Here is a 12,317-nt window from a genome sequence, read left to right as displayed (position 1 = left end):
TGCCCTTCATTGTTTTAGTATCCTCCCAAAATTCATTCAATGTCTGGCTCATTTATGGATTTTCAACTTGGTAGTAGGGTTTCTCTATCTCTATCTCTCCCTCCCGAATGAATTATGAATCCATGACGAATTTCAATCCCCCTACGTCCTACCTCCCACCAAACTACCCAAAGCCACGCCTTAGAGACATACATAACACCAAACACCGTTGTCCCGTTTTTCCTCCAAGGTCTCACATATCTCAACGTTGCTCCAAATCTGGTTGGGTTGAAAGGACTTATCCCATTGTTGTATCGCTAATATTGTTTCCTTTCATATGTTCAATTCCATTTGTGAATGTACTCGAATATGTATATTCATATCAAAGTTTTCAGAGGCAGTAGCGCAAGATGAGGCGTTGAGGCATGAGCCTTTGGAGTTTTTATTATAATCAATAAATTTTTTTTATAAAAAATGTTGAACATATGAAAATAGCAAATAATATTCCCCCAAAAGCATGTTAAGGTAGAAAAACATAGTTCCTTAATAAATCCACCCTTTAAAATCACTCTGAGCCTATAAGAGCATCTCCAATCCACCTCTGTTTCTCCAAAATAGAGGATGAATGTGACACATTGAGGGGAGATTTTATAATTTATTCTCTTTTTTCTTCACTTTTTGTAATTTTTGAGAGAATTTTTGAGGGACTCACCGTCCTTTTTAGAGTTTAGTCCTCTAAAAGTAAATTTGGTCCTCTAAAAATGGAGGATCAAAAGTAAATTTGGAGTACAAAATTCCTCCAAAACTCTAAAAAGGACGATGGGTCCCTCAAAAATTCTCCCAAAAAGTACAAAAAGTGAAGAAAAAATGGAATAAATTACAAAATCTCCCCTCAATGTGTTACATCCATCCTCTATTTTGGATGGATTGAAAATGCTCTAAGTAAAAACCATGCAAGAAAGTTCAATAACTTATAAACTCCCCAAATAAAACTCAAGTTAGAAAGAAATGAAAAGATCGCTCGAAATAAGAAATCATCATCAACCTCATCGTCATCTACATCCATTGCATCAAAGTCAAGAAACGTTCCCTCTCATTGCCTTGTATATTTATATATACAAAAGGAAAAAAACACACACTCCTCCTCGGCGATTGCCTTCTTCGCCTAGGCTGATAAGGCGTAAAAGGCGAAGTTAGGTGTAAGCCTCACTGAGTCAGGCGATCGCCTAGACTGGTACATAGCCCCCAAAATTAACTCAAGGCGATTAGGAAACGCCTTGCTCCGAGGCGAGTCCAGAAAACGCCTTTGAAAACATTGATCCATATATCTATATAGACATATACACAATGATTTATGTATATTATTATTGCTCCACGCCTTCCAACTTCCCTGTTATATATTGTACACTCTTTTGCACTGATATCCTCTGTCCGACTCTCCCCTGTCTGACCCGCCTGTCCGACCCCTCTCGGCCGTTGATCTCGCAAATCAACTGCTGAGATGGGCCGAGCATATTTTGCTCCAAAACGATGTGGTTTTGAAAAAAAAATACTCGATCCATCTCAGCCGTTGATTTGCGAGATCAACAATCGAGAGGGGTGGGACAGACGGACAGGGGGAGTCGGACAGGGATCCGGCTTCTACTCTTTTGGGGTGATCTCCTTTGTTTTCTTTCTCCGTAGAGCGATTGTAAAAAAACAAAAAAGATGCCAAAGAGTCAACGACTCAACTGGTGAAATTCTATTACTATCTCTTCTTCTTTTTAAAACAAAGGGTCCAACTCAATTCCCATTGTCCTCCTCGAGAGGGAAAGATGCTACCACCATGAAATCAGTGCCGAGGACTGTGAGAAGTAGCCTTATTTCTAGGTCAATTGATTCCTCGTCATCCATTAATGTGAGGCACATTTGAAGCCACAAAAGAATGGATAATATATAACTGCAAACGAACCTAGTTCTAGAGGGTTTGAGATCTCCTAGTTCAAAACGAGTTTAGCTTGAGTCCGTAAAATTGAGCTCGAGCTTCACTAGTTTACTTACAAGTTGCCAGGCCGAGCCGAGCCAAACCAAAGCAAGCACATTACGAGCCGAGGCTCAAGTTGCTTGGAATAGGTAATTAGTTCGTTTCCAGCCCTACCTCGTAAGAATAAATCGCAACTCAAAGATTTCAAATATGAGAATTAAAAATAGGAAAAATTTCAAAACGACACCTGAACTTTGAACCCAATGTCTCATAAATACCTGAACTTTACTTTATTTCAATTAGGCACCTATGCTTTACAAAACCCCAAATCGAAGCACCTGGCCTCATATTCCGTCCATTGTTTGACGAAAATTGCTGATGTAGTATTTTTTTGCCGTTAAGTGCTTCTTTGGCACACAAGGGTAGCCCCAAAAGTTCGTAGAGAATTAAAACCCCCTCCCCCCTCTCTCTCCACCACTCCCTCTTTCACGCACCCGTCATCCCCTCCACCGCCTCCTCCGTCGCCGCCCAACTCCCGTCAACTACTTACGACTCCCTTTCCGCTTTGTCAAACTCCAAATCCTTGCACCCAAAAACTCCTATCTAGACAACGCCACTGAATTTTAGGTGCTTGAGGCTCAAAATCAGAACCGATCAGACTGGTAAACCCAATCAACCAAGTGTTGGGAAAATTTCGGCATAATACATAATTTCAGAGAACAACTTCATTGATATTGTAACAATTACATAATTGAAACAAAAAATACAAATGCAGAGCAGAATAAAATAGTCGAGATACAAACTGAATTTTTTCAGAAAATCAAATCGAGTCCTGTGTGATACCACAGTCTCCTTAAGAAATATTCGCCGCCTACCGTCGGTGTTGTAGGTTCTTGTTCGGCGTCTTCCTTCCAGGGTTGGCTCGGCTAAACCGCAAGCCGTCGGAACACCGCCGTCGACCGCCTTGGCGAACTGACTACCGCCTGCATCTCTCTCTCAAGAACGAATTTCAGAGTGTGCTAGAATGTTGTGAGTTTGCTTGTGCTTTCTCCAAAACCGTGATCCTCCTTTTATAGAGGGAGGGTGACAATTGTAACCCCAGGATGATGAATGCAGCCATGAATTCTCTAATGAATTCTGCCAATCAAATCTGCCAATGAATAGAGAGGTTACGGGATTTGAATTCACAATCATGGGGAAGTTTCGGGGGTTACAGAATCCACACATCAATACGTCTATTGATTGTGGTACGTTTAGATACAACGAATTCGGCACATGCTCGGTTGCCTCGAGAGACCCTCCGGTAGCCCTGATTTCATTCATCTGAAATTCTGTAAAATTTCCAACACCAAGAAATCAAAAGAAGAATCCACCTGGCCCTTGCTAATTAATGTCAAATTAGGAGAAGATTTTGGGCTCTTAAGCTTCTTAACACCACTCTCCAGCATTGCCAAAGCACCAAAAATCCTCTTTCCCAATTGAAAACACAAAATGTTGTTGACTAAACCTCGTAGGGTAACACCAGAAACTGGGTTCTGGGGAAATTCGTGAGTGTGAAGGTGGGAGCCAAATGGGTTCGGAAATAGAGCCGAAGATGGGGCAAGTATGTACCTCTCTTGAGATGCTCCGAAGTGGTTTGAAATCGGTTCGAGGCCGAAAACGCTGCCTTGCTTAGGATGCACTTTGCCTCTGATGGCCTTGGTTTTCACGGTGACTAGGCCTTCGTACCACTTGTTGAGGGATTTAATAGTGACCTCTTCGGTTGAGAAGGTTTCCGATGGAGTGGAGGTTAACAATTGGAGAAGGGAGTTGAGAAGTGGGTGTGGTGAAGACATTAATTGTTTTAGGAGTGTAGTTTTGGGCATTAAACTGTGGCCGGAGTTTCATGCCGGATGACAGCAATTTGGTCAGAATTTCTGGGGTGGGGTGGGTGGTGGTGGAGAAGGGTGTGAGGTGATTGTGAAAGGGTGGGTGAAAGAGGGAGTGGTGGTATCGGAGAGGGGAGAGAGAGGTGGGGCAGGGGAGGGAGGCGAGGAGAGAGAGGAGGGCTTTGATTCTCTACAAAACTTTGAGGCTACCCTTGTGTGCCAAAGGGTCATTAACGGCAGAAAAATTGCACATCACCAATTTTTGTCACACAACGGACGGAATGTGAGGCAAGTGCCTCAATTTAGGGGTTTTGTTAAGTATATGTGCCTAATTAAAATAAAATCAAACTCAGGTGTCTATGTGACATTGAGTTCAAAGTTTTGGTGTCATTTTAAAATTTTCCCTTAAAAATAAATAATCTCTTATATGTATGGCCCTCCAATATGCAGTGTCGGGAGGGAACATTCAAATCTCTCTCTCTCTCTCTCTCTCTCTCTCTCTCTCTCTCTCTCTCTCATGCATCTAAGACTGCGCACAAGCAATTATGGAAAGAAATCAAGTTAATCGGGCGTTGGTGGTCTACCGATCGAATCAAATGATCTTGCAGTGGATATTAATGAAACTGGATTTGTTGTTATTTTATTGAATTAGTAAAACACAATTCGTTTACTAGGTTAACGATGTCCGATTGACTTGATTGTTTTAAGGGGTTGTTGTAGTTTCCGTCTATTTCTAAATAATGAACAGTTCAGATCATGTTTTCAAACTCGAAGCGAGACCCAAAATAAAGGCACAATAGTCCCCTGAGTCCCAATGACCCATCTTGCTAAAATGTAACCTCTTTGGGAGATTCATTTAACACAACCTTCTGTTTTTTTTAATCCTTTTATGAAATTTTTATTAATTTTACATTACACATGTTAAATTATTATTGGTCATTGATTATTAGCATATGGAGTTTAGACCCATCCCACTAACAACTTTTTACTTTTTTCACTTTTTTTGGTTTTGATAAAAAAAAAAAAAACTATTGACTAGTTTGGTCCGCATTGTGTGAAACCGACGGTCGCTGTAGTGCGTTACAGTCGCACTACACGGAAATGCACTACCGCACCTCGATCCTTGATATGGTCCCAAAATGGGGCCAAAAGAAAAAGAACGTAGTGTATATTTAGAGTTCATCTAGAACGTCAACATATCTGTCACTGTAATTATCAGATTTTTCTTAGCTTTGCTGGGAAAGGCTTTGCCCTGAATGAAAAAAGTCTAACGACTAGTTTGGTCCTAACAATGAGGAGACTGGACCCCTGAAGGCTGAAAGCAACTTCACTGCAATTCCATGGGGATACACCATTTGGTGTACACCGAGAGCCGAACAATTTGTTTAAAATAATTTTTGAGGGGTAAGAAAAATCAACTCAGTCGAATATCGGTAGAGTTGGCAAATTGAAATCAAATCTATTAACAAATCCAAATCCACCCACTGAAAAATAGGTCCAACCAACCTATTTATTAGTTGGATTAGAATGAGTCTCAACCCACCTAACCCATTTATTAGTTGGGTTATAATGAGTCCCAACCCACCTTACCGATATCATATCAGCAAGAGCTTGATTAATTCGTATGATTTTTAGTCTCTGAATCTACATGGTCCATAATTGGATATATTGATTGTGCCTTTACTAATATTCAGCTAAACTGTAGTGTTTTTTTTTTCCAAATTAGACTCTTGAGCATTTCTGCGAGATCCGAGATGGATCTCACACAATTCGGTGTGCATTTGGTGTACACCAAATTATGTACCCATAGTCGGAGTGATTGAGGTTTGAGTTAAAATTTAACAAGTTTTAAATACTTTGTTTAAGTTTCGTATAATTATGATCATTTGAACCAATTATAAACAAGTTTCTTACACTAACCTTTATTTGTGTGTTAGTTCGATGTGCTAACAAATATACGAAATTTAGAATGTGTTTAAAATTTGCTTTGAACAACCTAGATACAAGTTGAAGTACCCCGATAGGCTATATGAATTTCCGGTTGGGTTCGTTAAGTGTAATGACAGGAGTAAGCATGACAATAATTACGGAGTTTACCCTTCCGAGGAATCAAGTCGCGTGTAACGAATTCCAAATTTTGATGAGTGGCTTCTTTGATCGCGTCTAGAGAGGATCGCTATTTGTGATTGCCCGAACTCCATTTTTGCTCCCCAAAAACAATTTAAAAAAAACTTGCCTATCATCATTTAACTTAGAAGTCTCTTAACATTAACCAAGGAAAATATAGGCCAATTGATGATTGCTCAATAGCCACTCACTCAACATTTATAACTGTAACGACCCGGATTTTTAACCCAATTTTTTTTCTAAATATAATATTATCAGAATTATTTTCCTTAATGCAATTCTTTTTTTTAAATACAATTATGCATACAATATCTACATGCATTCTTTTTTTAAATTTTTCTACACATACATGCGTACATGCACACTCCGTCTCCTTCCTCACCTCAAACTCCTCCCGTCTCTCCGTCTCCTACTCAGTCTCTACTTCCTCCATAACCCAAAAACCAAGCCAAATTCGTCCATTTCAAATTCCATGAACCCAACTCTATTAAATTCACTCTTATTCTCTTCCATCAAAATTTTCCTATAACTACCCCACCCCATTGACTCACGAAATTTACACCACAATATTCCCCACGCCCCACCAGCCAAAAGAGAGAGAAAAACCATAGAAAACCAAGTTTCAATCCATGGAATTTTAGAGAGAGAAGGAAAGAGAGAGAAAAGTGGGTTTCGTACCAAGACCCAACCAAAACTCAATCCGACCATTCCAATCTCTTCCTACTACTCCTAGCATCACCAAGCATCGTCCAATTTGGTTCCAAAGTCTCCCGATCAAAAAAAAAATCCGAAGTCTTCTTTCTCAAAATTCAAGATTCGTTTTTAAATCAATTCGATCCGATTAAAGGTATTATAATCCTATCCAACCTCTTCTCTAAGTATATTAAGTGTTTATATGCTTAACTCTATGTCGCGAACAAAAAAAATATAGTTTGCCGCGCGTTTTCTGCCATATTCACCAATTTGATATTATTTTTGAGCCTGACATCTTATTTGTAATTATTTACGAATAAGATGACCTATGTGATATTTATTTTACAATCTTTTTGATATTAATATTATAAAAAACTACTGCCTTGATATTATTTTATTACAATATAATATCATCTTAGTATAAAACGTTTTAATTATATCAGTTTAATTTATCTGGTAGATTGAGTTGGTTTTAAATGTTTCGAAATAACTTTGCGACCTTCCAAACCTCATTTTTGACACCCAGAATATTTTTTCTAGACTTTTCACACCTCAAAGATTATAACTTGTTAAGATTATTATTTTTATTTAATTATCTATTTATTAAATTATTTATTATTTATCTATCAAAGTTTACTAACGAAAAATCTTTGCGACCTTCCAAACAACGTTTTAACACCCAAACTAATTTTTTCTAGACTCCTTGTATCTCAAAGATGATATCTTGTTAAATTAATATATTTTTTAATTTAATTTACTATTTATTGTTATTTCTATAGCGTTTTCAATCAAAAATTATTTACGACCTTATAAACCTTATTATAAATGCCCGAATAATTTTATTTAGACTCTCTACATTCTGAAGACGAAATTTTGTTAACCGTGACATATTTTAATTTGTAAATTATTTATTATCTATTTGCTTCACTTTCGGCCACTTTATTTAACGTCTTTATTTAAATAAATCCCGTGACCCTCCGAACCCAACTTTCGACACTCAACTAGTTGCATAGGACCTTTAGGACTCTTATTAAGGTCATGATAAATATTCTAATATTTTTATCTAATTAATGTATTTAATTAGTTTTTAATTAATTAAAAAGAGCCAAGAAAATTTTCCTTTTAAATTCTTTTTAAAACTCTTACTTTATTGTTGACATTGTGACTATATAAGATTAAGGGCAACGGCCCGTTCATAATAAGTTGCGTGGTTACGTTGTTTATTAATTGTTTTAATTATTATTGATTTATTGTATATTGCATCGATACTTGATTTAAGTGTTAGATTGGACCCTAGAGACATGGGGTGGTATGCGAATAGAATTCATTAGACGGTGCTAGATAATGGATGAATTAGAAAGTTTTATTTCTAGATTGCCTGCAGGCGTGATGTTGAGATTTGTGATGAGATTGAAACTGGCGTGTGTCCAATGATGAATTGATAAACTGGCGTGTGTCCAGTGATGAGTTGATAAACAGGCATGTGTCCAGTGATGATTTGATAAACTGGCGTGTATCCAGTGATGATGGTGAAGTGGTATATAAGATAGGCGAACCCTAGTTGTGATTCAGGCATGATAAGCTTTCCCCTTGTTGTAGTTATTGGGATGCATACTCGGTACATAACTTAGATGCATCTGCGACAGCAAAGGGAAGTGACCTCATGGGACCGAGCATGGCTAGCGGTTGAGGGAGGAAAGATCCCGCGGAGGAGATCTTAGATTACACGACAAGTTAATGGATAGTAATAAACTGGTTTATGTGAAACAAACTTTGTCTTGCTTTTTCGCACTATTATTATCCTGCTGCTTGCTATCTGTAATGTAAGAGGGGTGGTTGGGTTGGATTATTCTATTGGGTGATTTATCACTCACGGATACGTCTGTATCCTGGCAAATTGTTTGCTTCGGCGATCAATTTGCTAGAGGACGCAGGATTTACTGAAGATGATTCGAAGATGTTGCAGTTCAACACGGAAAGAATATCAGGAACTGTAGACACCCCATTCTTGACCGTCCAGATAACGTTATTTGTCGATCTTTTGTTTTCCCCAATGATGATTTTAGTCGAAAACAGTTTAAGGACAAAAGTGTGGTTGAGTTTTGAGCGTCCCTAACCTCTCTCAAACCCCTTTCAAACCCTTCAAACCAGAGCCAAACAGCCCCAACAAAACCCAACTGGCATACGCCAGTGTCCTGGAGGCGTACGCCAGTTATCTGCCACGTGTCAGTCATCGACCAGTGGCCCAGCTTTTACCGGCGCACGCCAGTTAATAGTGGCGCACGCCAATCAAACCCAGTCAAATCAACTTTATTAAGCTACTTGGGCGGGACTTTTGTGCCACCCTGACGTCGGCCACAGTAGCCCCTGATGATTGTATCGTCCAGGCCCGCTCCCTCTCTCTCCTACACCCCCCATCAAGGCAAGTCCCATGCATTTAATGCATGGGAGGCTCCAACCTTGCCTTGACCAGCCAAACAAGGCCTTGGTCCCAGACTGATCTCAGTCTCTCTCCCCTATAAATACCCCCCTTTCATTCATTTGCAAGGGGTTAGCATCATCAAGTAGCAAAAGCACCCCTCTCCTCTCTTCTTTTTTTCTCTTCTTCTTCCATTGAAAGAGAAAGGAAAGAAGCCCACTTCCATATACCTCCACTGATATCCAGTCACCATACAGCATCCATCTTCAACCTCTAGGCTCTAAACCACCTTCAAACTTCAACACCCAAAAGGTATACCACCTTTGCATTCCTTTCTGTTTTCGGCCCCTGAGGGGAACCAGCGAGGCCCAGGCTGGTAAACAATACTAGTCCTGGCCTTGAACTGGTAAAAACACAACAATCGTATGCGACGATACTTGGCGCACGCCAGTTTATACATGCCGTACGCCAGTCATGGCAGTACGAGCACCACTGGCGTGGGGATCATGGATCGTCATTCCTTTTGTTTTATCTTTCTGTCAATCACCCTGGCATGCTAAACAACCAGTTTATTGCTTCCTGTATGCTTAGAACTGTTTAGACGTAAGGGTTATTGCTTACTCTTTGTCTATTCAAAAGGCCTCTGGGATCTTTCTGGTCATGTTTCAGAGCCCAGATGATGCAAAAGCCAAGCACTGGGTTAGGGTCAAACGTGCGTACGGCAGTACATTACTGGCGTACGACGGTTTTCCCATGACCCAGTGGCTGGCCCTTGCATTTAGTGTGATTTTGGCCTGTTGCATGTCCCCACTCTGTTTAGGGGGTTTCTTGTCTATTTTCATGGCTTCAAGCCATCTCATCTGTCTGTAAATATATATCCTGCTTATTTAACTGCATGGTTTGTCCTGGGTGTGCGCTGGTCCTTTTTCAGAGCCCAGAGGGTTGCAAACAAGGACTGTGAAATTAGATGAGTGGAGTACGCCAGTCTCTCTGTGGCGTGCGCAAGTCAAACCAACATGCAGTGGCTCGACCAGTGCATGCTGGTAGAACTTGCTCACGCTCTTACGGGGCAACGTACTGCAATTTGTCCAGTTTGCTCAGTGCTTGTTCTCAATCTATGTTTAGCATAGCGAGCAAATCATCCATAAACATTTTGTCACATAATTGCAACGTGTCACAGTTTTAATCCCCATTAACTGCTCCCCCGCCCTAACTGGCTAAAAGATGATCAAATGAGAGAAAAATGCAAATGTTTTACAAAATGCCTGAGTAGAGACCGATCTCCGGATTGGGCGAGAGGGGTGCCATAAAACCCTTCCCCTCTCGTAACGTGGCTCCCGAACCTCAGATATCGAAGGTGACGACGGACCGGTCTACGCCTTTTTCAAAATCAAATAAACGTGGCAAACGTTTTTCGAAATTCGGTTCCTTGGGTGTTTTCACCGCTAAAACCCGAGTGGCGACTCTGAATCGAGGCGTTTCGCCGCGCTTTTCCAAATACAAAAAGGGCCGCACCCCATTTTCCCAAGCAAGATTTTCGGGCGGCGTGCCCACAGGAACGAAGATCGAGTATGTTTCGGATTTGTATCAAGCTTAGAGTCAGCTCTGAAATTAATGTATTTTGAATCAACAAATTTATCTTGTGACTGTAATAGTTAAACTTTATTTTGAAAAATTATATTTATTTAGCAAATTTTTTTAAAATTTTATTTTATTTTACTTCCGAAAAGTCGGAGCATTACAATAACCACGTACACACCATTACAAGAAAATTTTCTCTCGTTCCATGTAATCAGAAAGAGCAGTGCTACAAATATAAAGATTCTAGTAGAAACATAGAGATTCGAAAACAATTACTCCAATGTATATAAACTGCATGTTATGCATGTGGAACCCACAGTCATCAGACGGCGGGCCGAATCTCCAACAGTTGCGTCCGAAACACTTCCCTATGCAAACCGAAAAATTTCAAAGACTAGGAATACCAATAAATTCTTTAGATCGAAACTTTTTGCCAGCAACTCTGATCTCCGATCTCTTGACTCGTAACGTTAACCGACATGGTACAATTCATCTTCACAACAACATGCTTCTTGAACAACCCAAGTATCTTCACCCTCCCACCAACCCTCGTATAAGTACTCACATTCAACTCCCCAGACGTCAAATCCCTGCCCAAACTCGGCACCCCAAGCAACTTCCCCACCGCCAACTCAACCGTCACGTTCAGCCTCAAGGTCCGCTGCGCCGCCGCCACGCCCGGCGGGTTCCGCCCCTCCCCCACCGCCACGCCGCCGTAGTAAACCGTGGTCGTCGTGACGTTACTGAACTTAAACGCCACCACGTTGGGGTTCTTCATGGAGACATCTGCCGTTACTGTGATGTTGGTGAGGGCCGTGAGGCCGGAGGTTGAATCCAGGCCGCTTATTCTGACGGAGTTCATTTTCAATTTGGGGTCTTTGATGCATAGTTTTAAATCGCGGTATCGGTCGCCGTCGCGGTATCGGTCGCGGTATATCGGTATCGGGACATATCGGTGATACGTCGCGGGAATCGGGTGTCGCGGTCGTGAATTTTTAAAAATCATCAGCAACATGTATAAAACTTGAAAAATATACTTTTACCCCAAACATTGGCTTAATTATCACATTTACTTATTTTCCAAGACAAGATCCAAAATTTTTGCAAAAAAGCTGTGAAAAAAGCTGTGAAAAAAGCTGTGTGGAAGGAGTTTTTTGTTTTTTGCTTTTCTTTTTTTTTTTCAGCACCGATACGTATCGGCCGTATCGGCCGTATCGGTCCAAATATCGGTTACGGACCGATACGTATCGGGAACCGGCCGATACGCCTGTGAATTTCAATCTCACCGATATATCGGCCAATATCCGTATCGGAAGCCGAAAATTCCGGTACGTATCGGCCGATACGGTACGTATCGGCCGATATTTAAAACTATGCTTTGATGCGGAACACGGTGAAGATTAGTACGAGGAGTACGACGGCCTGGATCAGCATTAAGGCGGCGATGCAGCCGCAGCACTGGACGTACTTCCTGTGCCGTTGCTTTTTTGAATCCGGCGGGCAAACGACGTCGTTGTCGTCGGTGAAGTACTGACGGTGGGACGCCGGCGCTAAGGGCTTTACTTGCTCTATCTTCTCCGCCATGGGTTATGGCCGTGGCTGGTAGAATACGTTACAGAATTAGCCGAGATTCGTGTAAGTTGCCGGACCCAAATGTGAAAAACTAGGTTAGGTTTATGGGCTAAGA

At 40.8% G+C, this 12,317-nt stretch overlaps 1 protein-coding gene across 1 annotated transcript; it reads right to left on the bottom strand.

Annotated features, from left to right (window-relative positions):
* Nucleotides 1–10,794: 10,794 nt before the first annotated feature.
* On the bottom strand, nt 10,795–11,510 carry LOC131314998 (uncharacterized). Its single transcript, XM_058344019.1, has one exon. The coding sequence runs from the start codon at nt 11,490–11,492 to the stop codon at nt 11,046–11,048; it is 447 nt and encodes a 148-aa protein (XP_058200002.1). The 5' UTR covers nt 11,493–11,510; the 3' UTR covers nt 10,795–11,045.
* Nucleotides 11,511–12,317: the final 807 nt, after the last annotated feature.

The sequence above is a fragment of the Rhododendron vialii genome, chromosome 2a (assembly GCF_030253575.1).
Source record: "Rhododendron vialii isolate Sample 1 chromosome 2a, ASM3025357v1".
NCBI classification, from domain to species: Eukaryota; Viridiplantae; Streptophyta; class Magnoliopsida; order Ericales; family Ericaceae; genus Rhododendron; species Rhododendron vialii.
This window is presented reverse-complemented; position numbering and strand designations above follow the sequence as displayed.